Source organism: Cotesia typhae, unplaced genomic scaffold (genome assembly GCF_013202065.1).
Source record: "Cotesia typhae breed Kobodo isofemale line unplaced genomic scaffold, CoteBio_Ctyphae contig_119, whole genome shotgun sequence".
NCBI classification, from domain to species: Eukaryota; Metazoa; Arthropoda; class Insecta; order Hymenoptera; family Braconidae; genus Cotesia; species Cotesia typhae.
The window spans coordinates 3,338,142-3,359,526 of NW_027423712.1; the positions used below are offsets into that span (position 1 = coordinate 3,338,142).

The following is a 21,385-nucleotide window of genomic DNA, read 5'->3' on the forward strand; positions in this document are numbered from 1 at the left end:
TATATTTTTAACGGGGGAAATGTCATTTATTTATATTTTCGTCACCTCTCTCATTAAATAAAGTACAATTATAATTCATTGCATTCATATTGTTGTGATATCAATTATTCGAGCCCCGGAATTTTTAATTATACCACAGTATCATATGAATTTTTAATACTGTGAGTTCAAATTAAAAAGTTTTAAAAAGTGAGATGTTTCTGATTTCACAATGGTTCGTAAAAATAGAGTTTATATAAGATCTTGATTTTTCAAAGTTAAGAGAAACTATTTTGGCTATTTCCACGATAATGTCCGAATGGGTACGTGTGTGTATGTGAAATGCGACTTATAGCATACCGAAGCATTACTCCAAACTTCGATATCCTGAAAATTTGAACCAATTCGGCTCGGACTTCTCGAAATTCGAAAAATCTCAAGGATAAAAGTTTCTTTAAAAAACTAACTCTACTCTATGTAAAATATAATGGAATCCATTAAAAAATACAGAATAAACAATTTTGCGTCATTACATCAATAAACTTTGTATTAAAAATTTTTATGTTAAATACTTAATATTCTGTTGTGTTAATTTAACAGCATAATGGTTAAATTTACACATAAAATGTTATATATTTACCATAAAAATTTTTAACACTAAGTTTTTTGACGCAAAATTTTTTACTGTATAGTCCTTAAAAAGTGCCTTATTTAAAAGTAAAATTCTTAAATTTAGAAAACTAAATATCTTGAAATAAGAGTGAAATTTTGAAGAAAGTATTTTTTTTTTGTGTGAATCAAATATTTTTCTAACTAATTTGAATAATTTTTACTACGCACTTACTTTTTAATTTATTTTAGTTGACGGCCGTATGATGTACTACAATCCTAATAATAACACTATTGAATTCTGTCAAGTTTTAGAGATTCATTTTTAAAATTAAATTTTAAAGTTTCAAACAATTTAACTCGAGATAGTTTCTTGCTCAAATCAAAAGTTTGAATTCTTTGTTTTAACTTCTTAATTATAATTAATATCTTGGTTCTGTGTAAAGTAGTTCAAGTACTAATATTATGGCCACAGCAATATACGATGTTCATAGCGGTGTATTCGTCAATAAATACACTTGATTCAAGATTTGATTGAAAATTTTTTCTTCTTTCTTAATCAGATCTTACGTTCAAAAATGACGTCTAATACTGTTTAAAAAATTAAAATCGATTCATTCGTTCGTGAAATATCGTTGACGGAAAATTTCGAAAAAAGTATTTTTTTTCAAAAAACTTCTAAATTTGTTATCAGAACGTCTTTGTTGTCGTGTTATAACCATTAGTTTAAAAGTTCCAAAAAAGGATTTTTTTTCCACATGACTTCAAAATCTTACGTTGAATCATTTGGCAGGTAATAAATAATCTTTTTACGTTTGACGAACTTCGTCGAATGCTGTAACCTCATCAAGAATGATTTGATCGTAATATATTGCAAATAAAAATTTTCAAAAAGGATGATTTCAACGACCACTAGATTTTCGAGCTCGCAAGTATAAAAGTTGTGTTTTTGAGCTTTTCAAGCTCAAAAGTATGGAATGGACAATTTCTCGAATCTTTTGAAATCATACATAACGAGAAATTTTAGGGATGGCCTGCAGGGTCAACCGTTTCCCAGATTTTTTTTTCTGGGTTGATTGAAGATTTTTACTTTTGTATCAAGTTAATTTTTTGATCAGTGAAGATATTTAATACTAATCTGCGACCAAAATACTTAAGAAACAATAAATAAAACTATTATGTTAACATGTTGCTCCCACAGGATCAGTCCTGTTGCTCCCACAGGACTGCATCCAGTTATAGCACCTATTTTTTTCCATGTAGGATCTTAAAACGTTAAGATCTGATGAGAGCTCGATTTTCGAGAATCGAGGTGAAACCAACAACCTCCCGATTATTGAAAATCATTGATTTTCTTTGCGGGAAGTTAAAAATTTGGTCAAAAATGGTTTCCCTATTAACGAGTATCGTTTTATTATTTAGTTGTACCTTAATTTATATTAAATAAATCGTAAATAATATTTTTGTGCTCCTCAATATCTCAATTCTTCAGAATAATCTGCGTCGTCGCATTCTAGTTTTTAATAAATTGCTTAGTTTTTCTTGATTGATTGCACTGTAAAAACACAAAAAAATCATAAATTTAAGCTTAGAAGCTTGACCTTGGCTGAAAGTAAAGTATTACTTAAATGCTTTGCTAATGTTCGCAGCACACGGAAAGATTAGAACCCGACTGGTTACTGTTCTGTACCTGACTCAGTACGATGCTAGAAAAAAATCAACGAAAATTCAGTTAGTACACGACTGAATAATTCGAAAATCTGAATTAAACCATCGCTTCGTTCACAAGAAAACAAAACGAGGACCAGGATATTTATCTCTGACGTTGTCCTTTGAGGTAAAGTTGATTCTTTCCGTAACTGTCTCTTAGTGCCACCACTCACTTGGGTTACCCGTTATATGTCCTCTCCTCCCCATTGCTTTCACCATTTGGGTCTCACTTTCACTACAACTTAACTACACTAGCGCTACCGGGACGAGTATTTGAGATAACCGCGCACTGTGATCGGTCGATATACTTTATTATTAGAGGCTAAGCCCTAGTTGGTATAGCAGTAACCCCGTAACACATCAATAAAAAAAATTTATTTCTTAAAGTGAAATATTTAATATTTAAAAGACTGAAAGAAAAAATAAGGTACACTGATTGAAAAATAAATTTTCTTATTTTATTCCTAAAAGCTTTCTCATCAAAATATTTAATATCAAAAGAATAATTTACTTGAAATAAGATATTTGTCATTTTAAAAGTATACTTAAGCCAACAATAATTCAATGTATAAAATTAGTGAATATAAGTAAAACAAGTGAAAAACTAATCTTATGAGTACTTATTTTGAAAGGAATCTATTTGACCCCCATATACTTCTTTAGATCATATTAAAAATTTCTAGGGGCCTATTTTTTTGCTCTTTTTATTTTCCTGGAATTTGAAAATAAAGTACGTCGTTAAAATTACTTATATGTCAATTTTGTGACTTTATGAGAAGTCGTAAATATCAGGTGATCGTAAAATAAACCAACACCGCTGAAAACTATATTCCTACGGTTTAAATTCATGTAATATGATTATAATTAAATTAGGTATAAATCTTGCGACATGTTGTGAAAAGTCGAAAAAAAGTTTTTTCATCAATCAAAGTAAAGAAACTATTAGGATTCGATCTACCTATCACAATTGGCAACTTCATGAATCGATTTTTATGTAAGTACAAAGTTTCTGTAAGAAGATTAAAAAAATTTTTTACAATTTTCTAAAGTATTTCAAAATTTTTTGTGAGATGAAAATTGACCATAGGTAGGTACATTTATGTGATACTACGATTCATATGACATTCATTATTTGTTTATTGGCGTCCTTCTGTCTATGCAGTATGGTTCTGTTTTTGAATAGATCTGGCCGAATTTGAACCTGGGGTTGTAAGAAAAGTTCCTGATTTCAGTAAAGGTCCCCTTGAAGCTTCTGGTTCATGATGTCTGCTTGTTCTTAAATCTGCCTTGCAATGTCATAACCCATTTCCTGTACATCTCTGACCAACATCTTGAATTTTAATCTTATAAATTAAAAAATTGTTGGTTGAGGGCTTGAAATTTTTCTCAGGAATTCGAAAAATCATTTATGAATAATTATAACTATAATTATAATTATAATTATAATAATAATAATTATAAGTTCATCACCATGCTCTCATAATTGTTCCGAAATATAAAATATATGGTTTCTTGATTTTAGATAAATCTGTGATGAATTATTCGGACAACCTCAAGAGACTTTTCATTTGAGGGATCAAAGAAAATAAGTTCTTAATGGCTGAATTTTCAAAAATGTTACAAAGTACTTGTCAAATATGTATATCTTTTAGAAGCTACACAGTTTAAATAAAATATTTCATTCGATAAATTATGAAAAATACCTAATCTCTTATATTTTGCACCAGGCATCATCAGTTTCTTTTTTTTGTATTTACTTTCCGTTTCGAAAATTCAAATTTTTTTATCAAAGATTTTTGAATTCCTGGCAGTCACAACAGTTCAATAAGTTTCTCGTTTTTTAATTATCACACAATGGAATCTAGATAAGTAAAAAAGCAGAGGTTCAATCAGTAAAACATAGACAATATGAAAGAAAATTTTAAAGTGAAAAATCTCGAGTGGGATCTATGCAAGCTGAGATGGTACAAGAATGAGGACGAGAGTTGGAGACAAGGGTGCACAAGAGGACATCAGCTCTAGTAGTCTAGCAGACTCGCGCAACAAAGTTTGCTACTCGCTACTGCTTCGCGAACTTGTACAATTTACTTATAAAATTCTAAAGCAGAATCGAAATTTCTACAGATATTCTAATTTATATTTACAAATCAATTTCAAATTTGGATTGATCTCAAAACTAATTCATATTTGTGTCAAAATATGAATTTCAATCTTAAATTCATTTTGAATCAGAATTTTTTTTGCACGGGTATTTTTTGACTCAGCTCATCGAGTTAAGTCGGTATATGGCAAAATTTTTGCAAGTTCCGTCATGAGGACCAATGCAATAGTTAGAATTTTATGAAATCTACTAAAAATATGTTTGTCATAGTTGTTGTTAGGATTGAAGTTGAAAATTGCCTTCAAATGATGAATCAAGAAATTGGATTGTAATAATAAATTCTGATGTGTAATAAACGAATGAGGGAAAAATTTTTTACACCAACAAACGTATACCGAGAAATCTAAATGCTCTCCTGAGACCTGACTAAGTAAAAGCTCGAGACAACGAAAAAACTAGGGTAAAGCCATAGAACTTCTTTACGATGGTACTTTTGCTCTCTTGAATTAGATCAACAATAGTCGATAATGATAATGATGATAAACATAATAAATAAAATATTTTTTCGATGTTCAAAAAGTTACCTACCTATCCAGAAAGTTATCATTAGACACAAATAATCTGACACATTTCTAATATTTTTTTTATTATATAATACTATTATTAACCATAATACATAAGCTATGAAAAATTTCGGGAAAGCCAACAGTGCTCGCCTCGTAAAGAACATTTAGTTGAAAAAATGAATAAATTCTATTGCTAACTCTCAAAGTAGAACCCTCGTGACTTCCGTTGCCAAAAGTTTATGCTAGAGTATACAGTACATATACTTGAGAGTCGTTATTGACAAGTCTAAAACTTTTTGCTGCTTATGTACTTATTTCACCCAATCACGAACGAAAAACTGTTCGTTTGAAAAGTCGGGCAACACTGCATGAGCGTTCAGATATTTCATATATGATATACTATATATATAGTACATGAAATTATGTTATAGTGGATATACTGTAGGGTTTTGGACTAGCTGTAGTCGAATCTCTGTTTTGATACATGTTTTTATTTATTTACTTACATACATTTATTCGGAAATATAGTTACAATATCTGAAAAATTGACTTATCAAGGGTAATGTTTTGTTTTTCCGGAAAAATCAGTAATTATATTTTTATGATGATGTACTAAGTAATTGTTCTTTTTTAAAAACTTCTAAATTGCTTAAGCAATTTAGGGTTCCAGACCGTTTACATTGTGGTTCCAGAATGATTCAAAAGCCGCGAGGGTTTTATTGATAAATATTTCAGTTAATAGCAAAAATTTTTATCTATTATTTCAATAACTTTGTTTCTTGTATAAAGTCATAGCTAAAACAACAACAAAAAGAGCGTTCAAAAACTCAAACTTTGAAATTAAATATCTCTGAAACTAGATGGTCAAAAATTTTTACATTGTGCCAATCTATGCCGAATTATATGAATATTAATCCGCCAATATTTTAAAAAAATCCTAAAAAAGCGACTTTTGCGAGGGTACTATCTTAAAGTAATCCTAATATAAAATAGAGATGGATATATGAGGCATCAATTTATTCGTGATGTGATTGGTCGAATATATCATAAGCATGAAAATATATGCAAACTCTATATTCAGGCACGCGCTTGCGCGCGCAAATTCAAATTCTAGAATTATAAAAAAAGACGTACCCTGATGACTGATAAATAAACTAAAAAGTCATTAAAAAAAATTGTACACCCTACTAAAATCAGATGCTAACTTATAGCGTCCAAGACATCCAGATGAACACAAAAAAGTTTTTTAATACAATTTTTCTTTATTTATAGTAACAAGATGATTATTTTTACAAATATCAATTGCGTTAATACTACTCAGTTTTTTTTCATTGATATTCGTGTACTTGAATATCTTATAAATGTGAGTTATGATTACAAAAGAGGCATATTAAGTGCAGAAAATCGTTTGACCTTGACCAGGTGAGAGAAGAGCACTACATCAAATTGTATCCGTTGTGAGTCCTACTTGACTAAATATAGATAAACAATGGAAGATAATTATTGCTTCATCAAATAGATCACATTTCAAATAAAAAGTTTTGTGAACTATAGAATTTTTATCTTTGAAAAATATTTTATTGAGATAAAGTGATCGTCTGACTGCACTTGGATTTTACTACTTAGTCAATTTAAAAATTAAATTTTTTTTTCAAGGTGTTTTTTATAACGAATAATATTGAAACAAAAACCATAAAGGATAATTGCTTCTTATCAAGTCGGTAGTAGGTACAATTTTCTAGTAAAGCTTTGGATGAGTTCTCTCGTTCAATATCGGGTAATGAGTCGGATTAACAAGCCCGCCTTGAGGCAAACTTGAAAACGCAACTTTACCTAGTGTTCTTAACGGCACAATGAACTTATCGATTTTCAATCATCCATCGTTGGTTTAATTCTCTTTCACAATTATTACCTTCAATATCTATTGTACTTTGAAAGTTATTCACTTTTTACTTCTTTTTTTTTGCCCACTTTATTTATAGAACACGATAAGAGCTGAATAAACGTATTGGAATAATTATTATTTATGATTTACTATTCGTTTTTTAAGGATTATTTAGTGATTTTTTTCTGATGCTGCTAAAAATCGTCAAGCTACTGCTATATAATAAACAAATTTCATCTTATCAATCGACAATAGATTCAATTTCGCTAGACCAACAAGTAAATCTCATTGGATTGTGACCTTTAGCGTATTTGATCCTCTGTAACTCTATCTGTTCTGTGAAGCTAGAGCTAAATCACCACCAGCTTTTCTGAACTTCACATGATATCTTTTTTGCGTTATGAATGTTTCGAATTATAATACTAGGTTCATTTTTTCTAACTTACGTTTGGATAATACAATCTCACTGCACTTTTAACCTCATCAACCTTGTTAATAATTTAATGAAAATCTTCCATTTTTTTTTTTTTTTTATAAGTTATCATTATCACAGAAAAAGCTATCAATATGATAAATCATATACAAATCAATTTATTAACATTGTCGATTGATTACACTGTTAAAAATGTTTGTAAAATTACAATCATTTTACAAAACAAAGATTGAGTAAAATTACAAATCGATGTTTACCACTGCGAAATTATGAAACAATTCTAGTAATTTTCCAAAAGATGTCAGGAAACTTAGTAGGATGTGTTGTAATTTTACGATCTTAATGTAAAAATCCTACTTGTATTGTAATTTTACAGAACTGTTTGTCGAATTTCATGAAAAAAATTTTAGATTTACAAACATTATTTGTAATTTGGTTTACTAGAAATTTTTATAAAATTACAAAAGAAAGTTGTAATAGAAATTACAATAGGGTCATTAAAAATTTAGTAATTTTCTTTGTAATATTCAAATTTTGATTGTGAAATTATATCATGAATTGTAATTTCACCAACAATTATTATTTTTTTTAATATGTGTGGTAATTTTACAAGACTGCTGAATTACTTTAAAAATGTCTTATATTTGCAAACATTTTTTATAATTTTATTTACTAGAATTTTTTTGGTTTTCACGAACTAAAGTTGTAATATGAATTACAATGACGACTTTAAAAATTTAATACTTTTTTTTATATTATTCAATTTTCGATTGTACAATTACTTTGTGAATTGTAATTTTGTCGAAAATTTTTATTTTTTCAATGATCTCAGCAATTGTACGAGACTATTTGCTGAGATTTTATAGAAAACTTTTCATATTAACAAACGTTTCTTGGAATTTTATTTCCGAGAAGAAAAATTACAAAAAAAATCTACCGAAAATTTATTTATTTATTACAATGGAGATATTAAAAATTCTTTTCATAACAAAGAATTATCTAAAAACAAATTAAATTATGCAAAAATATTTCATTATGTAATTTCGATTTTTTTTTCATGATCAATAATTTCGATTTGCTTAATTTTCATTGAACTATTTAAATTCAATAACATTTTTTAGAATTCCGACTTATTTTGAGCGATTCAACAAAATCTGCAAATATTTAAAATTCATTTCAAATCCTGTATATAAAAAAAAACAATATTAATTTTTTCTGATGACAAACTTTTTTCTGAAAAAAATGGGTCCAAAGTTGGTGGGCGAGCCTGTTAGATTCTTTGAGCAAAAAAAAACTCAGTTACAAACTTTTAATTTTTTATTCTAGATATTTTGTTCATAAAAATATTCATTTTAGAAAAATAACGTATTTTATTTTATTAGTTTTTAAATGTGAAAAATACATTTAAGGCACATTTGTGCAGCCAGAACAAGAAAGCCTGTATAGGCTTGATTTTATGACTTTAGGTACTTGAGTAGACAAAGGACTCCTCATTTTACTATGTGCAGTATAACCAAATATTACGGTCTTAGTTAAAAAGAAAAACATGTGTTTCACTAAGGACAATACAGAGGGTTAGACTTCAAAATATAGTATATTACACCCCTTTGGAAGGAAAATAAGAAAATCCTCAGATCACATGTAATTGTTGGCCGAAGCGAAGCCGAGGTCAACAATCATGTGATCTGAGGTTTTCTTTTTTTCCTTCCCAAGGGGTGTATACTATTTTTTTGTCCGACGAAGGCGGAAAGCGGCCACTTAGTTTAGCGCAGCGGGACGAAAGTTGCCACTTTCCGCCCGGAGGGCAAAAACATTATTTATACGTTGAGAGAACATTCAAATTGCATATTAGCCGCTAGCGGCAGATATGTTTAATTTTAAAAACCCAATCATATCACCCAGTGTCAAATTTATTTCGGGTAAATGGCTCGAACACACCACAGTCTAGTACGTGTTTTAAGTCTGTTCGTTTTTTTGTCATATTACCACGATATCTCACTCACAAAAAGGACAGCAGTATAGACTTATAACAAATACTGGATTATATATTACGCACTATTCCGTACAGTGTTTGTTTGTGGTGTCGTACAGTACAGAATGCACGCTTTAACATGTTTCTTCCTACCCCTTTTATTTGACAGAAGAAAATTTTGACACTAAGACGTCTTATGAGAAACGAACTAATCCACATTCAATCGCATTTTGACACCCATCAGGTTTACGTCATTTTTAGCTCAACAAAGTCATTGAATTCTTTTTGTAATAGTTCAAAGCGACCTTACGTTTTCAGTAATTTGTAACAAAAAGTGAAACTGAGGTGATTAAAAATTAAAATTTATGTGGTGATAGTAATTATAATCATACTACGACCAAGGATAAAAGTTTCTGTGATAACTATAATTACAATAGATCAGGACTGAGGATAAAAAATTATTGTTTCTACAATCGGCATCAAGTAAGTTTAATAAATTTATTTTAATATTGATTAAGTAAATAACTTTTTAAATTTTGGTTTCTAATTATGTATTTAGTATCGTCTGCCCTAAGGAAATCGAGGGAACGTTGGAGACAATTCAACGGTGAGTGCTTAAAAATTTTATTGAAATTTGACTTTCAACTCTTCTGCATAAATATTTTTTCATTTGACTTCTATCTAAAAACTTTAAGTTTAAGTTTCTCGAAAAAAAATGTCATAAAAATCTTTAAGTTATTACTTGATATTGGCAAGTTTGTGAATTTAGCTTGACATTATAGAATTAGCATTAAGACGTTTTTTAAGAGAAAAATTTCATCTTACTCAGTTTCCCTTTGTTACTTATTTCGTCTGAATTTTCAATCTTTTAAAAATTATGTTATTCCGTTTATTTTGTTGTTTATATGAAATTAATTTATCACTTAATTTAAATTTCAGACTATTTCTCGAAATTTGTCCTACAAAAGGTGCAAAACGGGGTGGGAACCGAAAGGCAACAAATGTTTATCCTAAAGTTATCAAGTTGATCACGATGATTGAACCGTATACTACAGAGTATACTAAAGAGTAACTGCATCAACACATGACGACTGCTCTACTGTCACTATTTAATATTTATTACTTCTCTATTATATGACTTCTTATATTATTAAACCATTGTATTATTACGGTGCTAATTTCTATAAAAATCATAATATTATTATTTATATTTTATGATACTACATTACATAAAATAATTAGTTAATATTAGTTGTAATGAAATATGATCTCAATTACTGATATTTTATAAAAATTTATTTTTTATGAAAATAACGAGATCATTTTATATTACAAACGATATCTGTAATGTATGAAATTGCTGACTTATGCTTGATAGCTTTAAGTATGTCTTGAAATAAAAGTCATGAATATTTATAATTTTATTAAACTGAATTTTTAATAAATGTACCTTATTTTAAATTAACTGAATACTTTTTATTTCGGTGGTTACATAAACATAAAACACGCGTATTGAAAAATTGCAAATGTCTTATATTAACGGAAATCTAGTTAAAAAAAAAAAAAAAAAACAACAGACTCGACTGTACAAATATTTTATAATTTTCCGAAATTTAAGCAAAATGAATTGAGTATAGTTAAAATACAGTATTTTATAATTACCACACATTTTTAATATTTATTTATTGAGCTAAATTACAACATTCATATTGTAATATTACTAAAAAAATTTTGGATAAATTTTTAGTAAAATTACAACAAATGTTGAGTAATTTTCATCAATTTTTGGTAAATAGTTAGTAAATTTACTGCAAATTTTCTGTAATATTCTTAAATATAGATGGAATGAATGCATAGTATAAGTATAATACTTCATTCTAAAATTACTAAACATCTTGGGTATCATTTGATTCGTAAAATTACAATACGTGTTAGGAATTTTACTAAACTTTTTTTCAGTAAAAGTTTAGTAAATTTCAACAAATATGTTGTAATTTTCTTATATTAAATTATACTAAATAGTATAGTAAATTTACAAAACTGAGTTTTAAAATTACTAAATCGTGGTGCGTAATTACTTCTAACACATTTTTTGTAAAAATACAATAGAAATTTTTAACAGTGTACTTTTATCACATCCATTGCCACTCTCTAAATTTAAAGCAATGAGAATCATTGAAAATAGTGTATAGTCACTGTTTCAGATTTAGAGAATACCTGCACTAAAAAAAAAAAAAAAATTAGAAAAACGGTTGACCTTAAAGGCCATCCCGGCAACTTCCTGCTAATTTCATACTAGAGCGCTCAAAATAGCACTTATTACGTTTTTGAGCTCTTCGAGCTCAAAAATAGAATTTTCGTGTCATTTTGAGCTCTCCGAGTCTGCTTAATAAAACACCATTTTTTGAATTTTCAAACCGCAATAATTTTGGAATGAATGAACCGATTTTTACATGGTTGGCGGCATTCTACGCAGTTTCTGAAGCCACATAAGGAACCTTCAAGTTTGAATTGATCGAATTATAAATTTTCAAGTAATTCCGAAAAAAACATTTATTTCGTCAACGATAACTCACGAACGAATCAACTGATTTCGACCGGGCTGGCAGCGGTCGACGTGATCTCTTTTTTATCAAGAGCTAATTAGTTTTTGGAATCGATCGGTAGAGCCATTCAAAAGTTATTAAAAAAAAACTACATTTGAAAAAATTTTTTTGTAGTTTTTTTTCCGATTTCTCAAAATCTACCCGTTCGAATCGGTTCGTATTGTCTTGAAAATCTAAGTTTAGTAAAGCCCTTTCGAATGGCGCCAACCGCAATGAAATCGGTCAAGCCGTTTAAAAATTATGAGAGGTTTACATACGGCTGTACACATACACACACGCGCGCGCTCGTACGCACACATGCACCTAAAGTGTCAACATCACGGGAATATTTAAGGAAGCTTTCTGTGCCTTTAAAATGTCGAGATCCCTTGAAAACTCGATCTTTGAAAAACGGAGTAAAACCAATAACTTCCCAACTTTTGAAAATTTTCAATATATTTTTCATCCAAGTAAGCTCTTTGCTCTAGTAAAGAAGTGATATTCGTGTAACGGAAATACCAAAATTTAATTTTTATCCGTCGTAAAATAAGGCCTATTCGCAAGGTTTTTGAAAAAATCTAATTTTGGGTTTGTTTATGATGAAAATTTCCATTACTCCATTCTATTTTACAGCTAATGTATTAATATAAAAATTAATGATACATTTCAATAATTAAATGCAATATTTTCAACTTCTTTCAAAATCTCTCTTAGCTAGGCCTTTTCACCCACCGGTACCTTATAATTGATTGCATCATATTTAATGTATATAAAACTATATCTGACAGTATACTTCCTAACATATTAATAAAGAATTTATATAAAGACAGATAAAGAATTTATAAAAAATATATTTATAATAAAGAATATAATCAAAATTATACAAATTACGATAAATTACTCTATATTTAAAAAAATGTTAAATATAGAATTAAATTTTTCTGATATACTTAAAGTATACTTATGCATTATACTCATATACAATTATTTATACTCATAAATAACTTTAACTATGCTTTTCACTTATACACTTTTTTCATGGGGGGTGACCCGATAATGGGCGCTACGATCAGATTCAAGAAAATTTTGTGTTATTTGTGGTGAAATCTACATCGTGCTAATTAAAGTATTTTATTATTTATTATAGTAACGTTTTATTGATAATTTTCATCAAAACGGTCTAAACTGTAACAAATCATTCTAAGAAGCTTAAAATTTTTTAATTTAAGACGTATGTACAAAACAACGCCTGTCGGGTCCGCTAGTTTAACTATAATTTAATTAGTTAAATCAATTTATCATTCATTAAATTAATTTGTTCTTTCCTTGAATGCATAGTAGATAATCAAAACTATAGATATGTAAGAGATGATAGAAATTAATAAATTAACTATTGAAAGGGAAAGGAAGCTTTCTCTAGAATATTGAAACATTCTTGCACGTAATTCTACAGTAGCTTTCGCTTGTTAATAAGTGATCGATTATTCAGGATGATTATTAGATCCAATCAGTTATTAAAATATGAACAGAAATGAGTAGTTCTTCAATTTCAATTACACTTGAGTGTTAAATATTCAATACTAAAAATTACCTAAGAAAATAATTATAACAATATGCACACAAATATTTGCTTCTTTTGAACTCTATATTTTATTAAACGAGAACAAGATAAAAGTTACACTCGATTTTAAAATAAAGTTCACTGAAAAGGAAACAACATATCAAATGAAAATATCTATATAAATTTGCAACAGAATAACGTTTACGTTTTTCTTTAACATTACACAGATTTCGTCGTTGGATGAGAGATAGTTGAAGTGGTAAAGTAAGTAAATGGAATCTTTCCATGTTATAGAGTTTATATCATGTAAAAACGTACCTACAATGAGAAAATAGAGATCTCTACCCAGGTTTTGCAGAGTACTCGGAGAAAAATATAAAAGGTATATAAATTGGACCGCCGCGTACAGACAAGTATAGAAATAAATGCAGTTTTTTTTTTTTATTTTTCAAATCATTCAAAGAAAAAATTTCTGAATCTTTACTTATTTTTTAGGTTATCTACTCGAAAAAAATAAAAAGAAAAAACGACTTAATTCAAAAGAAATATTCTGGAACGAAGAAAATTACTTAAAATTCGAGCATTGTTTGCATTTTTTAAACGTCGATACTATCTTTAATCAATATTACCGCCTATCTTAATCCGAACAAAAACAGTTTCACTGTAAAAAAATAGAAGTCCACGTTCATAAGACTATTAAGAAAAAAAAATTTTATTTCTTTACAAAAAGATATCAAATAAAAAATTAAAAAATCCAAGTAACCGATATGGTTGTATATGATTTTCGAAAATTAAAAAAAAATTTTTGTAAATTTAAAAATTAAAAGAAACAATTTTGGAACGTATTTAGTGTGCGTAGTTACGAAATATTTCACTTTTTATGAAATTCCTAAATTGTATCTACTAGGACACTTAAAAAAAAATGAAGTACACAATAACGCACACCCAGTACGTTCCAAAATTATTTCTTTTAATTTTTAAATTTACAAAAATTTTTTTTTAATTTTCGAAAATCATATACAACCATATCGGTTACTTGGATTTTTTAATTTTTTATTTTATATCTTTTTGTAAAGAAATAAAATTTTTTTTTCTTAATAGTCTTATGAACGTGGACTTGGCACGATTTTTTTACAGTGAAACTGTCGTTGTTCGGATTTCAGTTTTTTTTGTAATTATAATAAAAATTGACAATTTTAATTTAATACATTTCCGGTGGCAAACTATCCCCTTTAAGCTATAGTTCATGTAAAAGTTATTCTTGCGCCGCCTGGCGTGTGTAATTGCAAGCTGACAAATATCTTTTTTTCACTGTAGTTTCCCATCTATTATAAGATTAGCATGCATCGTTATATTATTTAGTCTCTGGCCGTCCGCTTTTTACATAAGAAAAAAGTTAAAATCTAAAAATCTGGGTCGCTATAGTTTGTGCTGATTATTTTTAATAATTTTAAATAGAAATTATAAAGATAATTGATAATAATCAAGTAATACGCGTAATAAAAAGCATGAACTACTATTATAAAATATCATATAAAAAAAAATCAAATTAAATTTAAAAAAAAACTTGTAACCTCAAAAAACGATTCTGCTTACGGTATATACACACTCGGTAGTCTGGCTTGAGAACGGAACTTGGCGCCAGATTCTACCGAATCTGTTGATCCAAGAGAAATAAATTATTGGATTAAATATATGATACTTTATTTAAAAAAACTAATGTTCTTCGTTTAAAAGTAAAATTCATGAATAAGAAACCTTTTTTTTCCTAGCCAAAGTTTTCTTTTCTTGATTGAGGAGTGAATATTTATATGCTTTTAAGTGATATTCGAGTTTTTCAATTTAGTAAAAAATTAAAAGAGATCTCACGATATAAAAAAAAAAAAAAAAACACCTTCAAGAAAAAAGATATATATTCTTAGAGATCTACTGTAAAATTTCTATAAATTCGATTGTAGTAGTATTTAAATCAATTTTTTTATTACTTTCTAAACTATTTAGGTAAATTGATTTAGTAAAATTCTACTAGCAAGCTTAAAATTGCTAAAAAAATCGTCAAAGTGTAAAAAGCATGACTCAATTGTTCTAAATAAGTCATTTAATTACTAAAAATAAATAATTATTTGACTATTGACTTACTCTCTGGTTTCAGATGTTCAGGCGCATTGATGACATCATCTACAAAAAAATAAGAAAAAATTATGACTCTCTAATAGTTTTACAGAGAATCAAAAATTGTCTACGGGGTGAAAACGTAAGTTTTACTATAAATCCTAACTTTTATAATCAATTATATGAAAACTCAACTTTTATCAGAAAAAGAAGTCAACGTGAAGCTATATCAAAGTTAAGTAATTAAAAAATATGAACAGACAAATCAATTTTGTACAATATATATATATATATATATATATATATATATATATATATATATATATATATATATATATATATCAATATACGCTCACATTATTCTCAAGATAACTTCTGAATTTATTCATTTTTCATTATCATTTAAATGTATACAATTTAAAATTTTATTTTTACCTACAAGAAACTTTATAAAAATATATAACACTGTAACACGTTCACGATAGAAAACGAATAGAGTATATTTAATAAATTGGATTTGAAACGTGAGAATTGTTTATTCGAAAAAAATATCCAAACTAACAAAAGAAAGAAAGTAAAAGAATTGATACCATGAATGATTTTCCGAATAGCTCTGCTATGGTGTTTTACTTTTACCCTGCTTTCTGGGTTTTAAATTGCTTCTTGGTTAAAGTAACACACAAAAGTTTAACACAGTGCTTTCAACTTAAAATAAAAATAAATCGCGTCTATTGTCGAATAAGAGTTTGCAAAAAGAATAAATTCCTTGAGAACAATATTGCGTGACACAGGGCTCACTAAAACTGAAAAACTAGGAGATTTTATAGAAACAGAGATACAAAATAGCTCCAGCGTTACTTGCTCGATTGAACTAGTTTTCCAAATGGATCAAATTTAACTTTCGGTAAATATGATACAATACTTTTTTTACGTTGTTACGATACGAGAGAATAACTTTATTATACCTTGAACACAGAAATTCATTCACAGCGGGTGCACGTACAAACTTATGCAAAAGTTTGTCGACTACATGTAGTTTTACAATATGTTTTGTACATTAGCATACATTCAATTAACGATTATTGAATCAATTTCATCACAGTATTGTTAATACGAACGTATCAGAGTTGATGAAGTAAAATTGTGAAATTAAGTTTTTGATACACCTTATGGTATGATAATAGAAAAACAAAAATCTGGGTGATCCATAAATGCTCACTTCACGTGCTTCATGTTATTTTTTTAACTTCCCACTAAGAAAATTGAAAATTTAAAAGTTGAGTTTTTATCGGATCACGCGTGCGCGTGTGTGTGTATGTGTGTAAATAAAGTTTTGTTGTACGGTTTAACTAAAATGGCTAAAATCTTCTGGCATTTAAAAAACCGCGGTTACTTCTGCGTTACTTCTAGGTTACTTATGCGCCGAGTAACTGCACAAGCGATGTTGCCAAGTTAAATACAAGACTATAATGAACAGAATTTCCTACTATACCCTAATTAAGAAATCTAATCTGAAATGATTTAAAAGCATCGGATTTGAATATTATATAGATATATAATCAACATGGAGGTAATCATTTCAAATCATCTTTCTGAATCAGGGTTGTGATTTTTCATATAAAATATAAAACATCCCCGTGATACGTTCGGAAACCTACTTTTTATATAGTTTTAATCAAAAGTTTATTATTTTTTCAATCAAATCCAATGAAAATAACCTTTTTTTGAAATCGTTAATTGCATTAAATTTTTAACCAAATACACAGCTGGTGGAATTTACCTGCATGTCAAAATTACAATTTTCAAAGTTTATTATTTCATTAAATCTCCCGGAAATCTACTGGTTTTTAATTTTTTATTAATTATTAGGCTACGTAGATTCAATTAAAAAGTTTTCAGGAAGTTTCAAAAATTTGACTGCTTAAGTAGTCGAATTCGCGTGGATCTCCTTGAAGAATTGAATGCTGTCATTAATAATATTTATCAATAAAGTTCATTTAATAACAATTAACTAAACTCTTATTTTTATCGGTGTTACGTGATCCCTCATCTCAACTAATCCTGCAATCCGGTGAGCTAAAGCATGGTGGAAACCGTGAACAAAATCGCGATTGGGGCTTAAATTCTTCCGTAACGTCACAGTGTGGTGTAATTGAACGAAAAAAAGGCTTTTCCAATCATCTAGGATAGTAAGTGAGAAGATTGTCACATATGGAAAAAGAGCATGACCAATTAGGTCCCTGTGGAAACACGAAAGTGCATGCATCAAGTAAAAACCCTTCATTCATTCGATGGATTTTTTTAAGTTAAAAAAAAAACTAATTCCAAAACATCAATCCAATAAATCTAGAAATCACTTCAAGAAACTACTTTAATTGAAAGTTTTGGACTGCGATGTCCAACAATCAACTCAATCGATTTCAACGCAATTTGTCGATTTTCACATTAATTTTTGCAGTTGAAAGCTAATTTTATAATAAAATTAATTGAATTTATAGTTTGAAAGATGTTTCAAAAAAAATTTTTAAAGGTATTCCATTTGTAAGATTTCCCAAAATCTATCGGACCAAATTTTTTCATATTGTCAAAAAATTTCAGGAAAAACTACAAATTTAGTGCAAATACACTCACTTTCAATCAAAAAGTTTTATAACTACAAAAAAATTATAACTACAAAAAGTTAATAATGCTGTTTTTATTAATCAATGCTTGAACTGAACTAAAAATATACGTGGTATAATGTAGATCAATAATTACCATCGATGCTATGTTCATTTACTTTTATCTATGGTGCAATATTATAAATAGGTCATTTTCTAATTAATAATTTATAGTTCTAACTTTCATCCAAAAATCAATTACTAAGGGAATTATAGTTATGAATCTTGATATAAGAGACCGATAGTCTATAGCTCTATTTGTGGAATAATAGGATCTAGATTTAAACCTTGAGTAGTCAACTAGTTAAAGATAAATGATAGGATAATATCAATAATTGATTTATGTATTATTACAGGCTTCAAAATTAAAAAAATTATATATATAAACTATATATTATAAATAAACTATATATTAGGAAAACAGTTGACCCTGACAGCCATCCCATAAGTTATTTTCAGGTTTTAATTGATCGAACCGAAAATTTCAGAGTGACCCCGAAAAAACACTTTTTTCGGTTTTCTTTCGTTCACGATAACTCACGAACGAATCAACCGATTTTGACCGAACTGGCGGCGATCGACGCGGTTTTTTGATGTTAAGAGCTGATTAGTTTTTTGGAATTGATCGGAAAAGCCGTTTAAAAGTGATTCCAAAAAAACCACTTTTCAAAAAATTTTTTTTTGTAGTTTTTTTGCAATTTCTTAAAATCTACTAGTCCGAATCGGTTAAAATTTTCAGGAAATCTAAGTTTGGTCAAGCTCTTTTGAATGGCACCAACCGCTATAAAATCGGTAAAGCCGTTTAAAAGTTATAAAAGGGTTACATAAACACACACACACACACGCACACACACGCGCGCGCACACACACATACGGACATCATCGCGAAAATATTCAGGGAATCTTCCTAGGACCTCAAAACGTCAAGATCTGATGAGAACTCGACTTTCGAAAAACGGGGTAAAACCAATAACTTCCCGATTTTTGAAAATTTTTTATTTTTTTGCTCGACGGAGAGAAAGCGTCAACTTTTGACCCGCTGCGCTAAACGAAGTTGCCACTTTCTGCTTTCGTCGAGCAAAAAAATAGCATACACTCCTCGGGAAGTAAATAAGAAAGCCTCAGGTCACATGTTTGTTGACCTCGGCTTCGCCTCGGCCAACAATTACATGTGATCTGAGACATTTCTTACTTTACTTCCCTAGGTGTGTAATATACTATTTTTAGCGGGAAGTTAAAAATTTCTGACATTTAAAAATTAATAACTCTACAGTAAGCTTCAACTATTTTGTTACTTAAAGAGTTATAGAATATTTACGTACGTTACATAAAAGTTCTACTTTATCCGGAGTCTGATATTTTAACTGTTTTATTATAAATTCATACAATCAAAAATAAATAGCTTACCATACGCTATTTTCGCTGCTAAATTCAGCTTACATTCGTGACGTGTTGCAAATACATACGGATGAGGTTCACCTGGACACCAAGGCACCGATGAACCACAAACACATTTTCCTGCATTTCCCGGATGATTACTATCATTAGATGTATCATCACCTATGAGATTACATCCCGGGCCGGACATTTTAGGACCATGTGGACAATGTCGGCGCCACCTTCCAGGTATCTCTGTAATGAATAATATAATATCAAATAGCCTTAAAAAAATATTAGTTATCAATTATAAAAAAATAAACAAGTCAAATACAAAAGATCTTCCAGTTCAAACAGAAATAAATTTCAAAATCGATACAGGATTGATAGCTTAGCATGTAACAACGAGTGTAAATAACGATCGGCTTTTATCAACTGAACAACTTTATGCTTTTGTGTTGAATAGTATTTACGTTAGAGTTTTATTTGAAGAAAATTCTTTTTTATCAGACTACAATATAAACTAAAAGTAAAATACAATACTGTAATTATTAAATGATGTTCTGTACAAAGTGCAAATTCAATATTTATTACCTAAAAGATAAAAGATACTTGTTTCAAAAAAAAAAAAAAAAAAAAAAACTTTAAAAAATGAATTCGCTGACAAAAAAAACTTAACTTGATTCAAGAGAAAAAGTTTTGTATCTATAAAATTATTTTGAATTAAGAGCCGGTTCCTATGATTGCAACTTTTTATTTCTCTTCTAAACAAAGAAAATTTTTGAAAAAAACGCTCTGCTACGTAAAAGATTTTTTAATTATTTACTTTATATCAGAGCGTTTTTTTTCGAAATTCTCATTTGTTTAGAGGAAAAACGTAATACTGCAATTACTTTTATCATCACGAGTGCAAACAGGATAGTACCGTTTCTCACCGCGAATGTGACGCGAGAAAAAGATGGGATCGGCTGTTAAGCAGAAATATTCTTAGATCAAAAAATTTATCTTCGTTTAAGGTCAAACGGGAAAAGCATATTTCAAAAAAATTATGAAATTTTTTTGATTGAAAGAGAAATATATTAATAATTCACTACCAAACTTTCAGATCAATTCACCGTTTTTAAGTAATTAATTTTCGAAATTACATCTTTTACACGTAGAGGTATAAAGAAATGGTAAAGTTAGTATGAAATCATCCGTACCACTCGAGTGATGCAAATAGATTTCATACTAACTTTAACAACTCTCTATACCTCCTCGTGTAAAAGATGCAATTTCGAAAATTAATTACTTAAAAACGGTTCGGTGAATTGATCTAAAATTTTGGTAGTGAATTATTAATATATTTATCTTTCAATCAAAAAAATTTCATAATTTTTTTGAAATATGCTTTTCACATACGTACTGTACTACCTTAGTTAAATTTTGCTTAGTTCTAAAACTTTTCTTCTTTATTCAACGCAATTAAATTCTTCGAAATAATTTTTGCAGCTAAAGCTTTTTTTAAAATCAAGTTAATTATATCAGTATATACACTTTTTTTAGAATAATTAAAAAAGTAATGGAAATATTTTCGAAGCATTCCAGGTACTCGGTGTCGTGCATAATTTTATTTTTTTTTTGTAAAACGACTTTTCTTATACTCTGCGTGATATATGTGTAATGGGCACTCGGCGCAAGATTACAGAGAATCTTTTTATTTGTTTTGATTTTTTTGTATTAGGATTAATTTATTCATGCTATGATTCTTTTTTTTTTTTTTTATATATGTATATAAATAGTTATGATCCGCACCTTCGTTCGTGTTGATGTCTTTGCGCACATATTAAAGACTG

The 21,385-nt window shown here is 28.5% G+C and overlaps 1 protein-coding gene across 2 annotated transcripts in view; it reads right to left on the reverse strand.

The window, feature by feature from the left end:
- Cmpy (crimpy) overlaps positions 1 to 21,385 on the reverse strand; it is a 236,374-nt gene that overhangs the window by 180,395 nt on the left and 34,594 nt on the right. The window contains exons 3-4 of one of the 2 annotated variants that reach the window (XM_074249709.1): positions 19,581 to 19,805; positions 15,541 to 15,579 (exon numbers count right to left, since the gene is read on the reverse strand). In XM_074249709.1, the coding sequence (XP_074105810.1) occupies positions 15,541 to 15,579; positions 19,581 to 19,805 (264 nt within the window). The remainder of the gene's footprint in view (positions 1 to 15,540; positions 15,580 to 19,580; positions 19,806 to 21,385) is intronic. The other variant, XM_074249718.1, reaches the window with a different exon arrangement.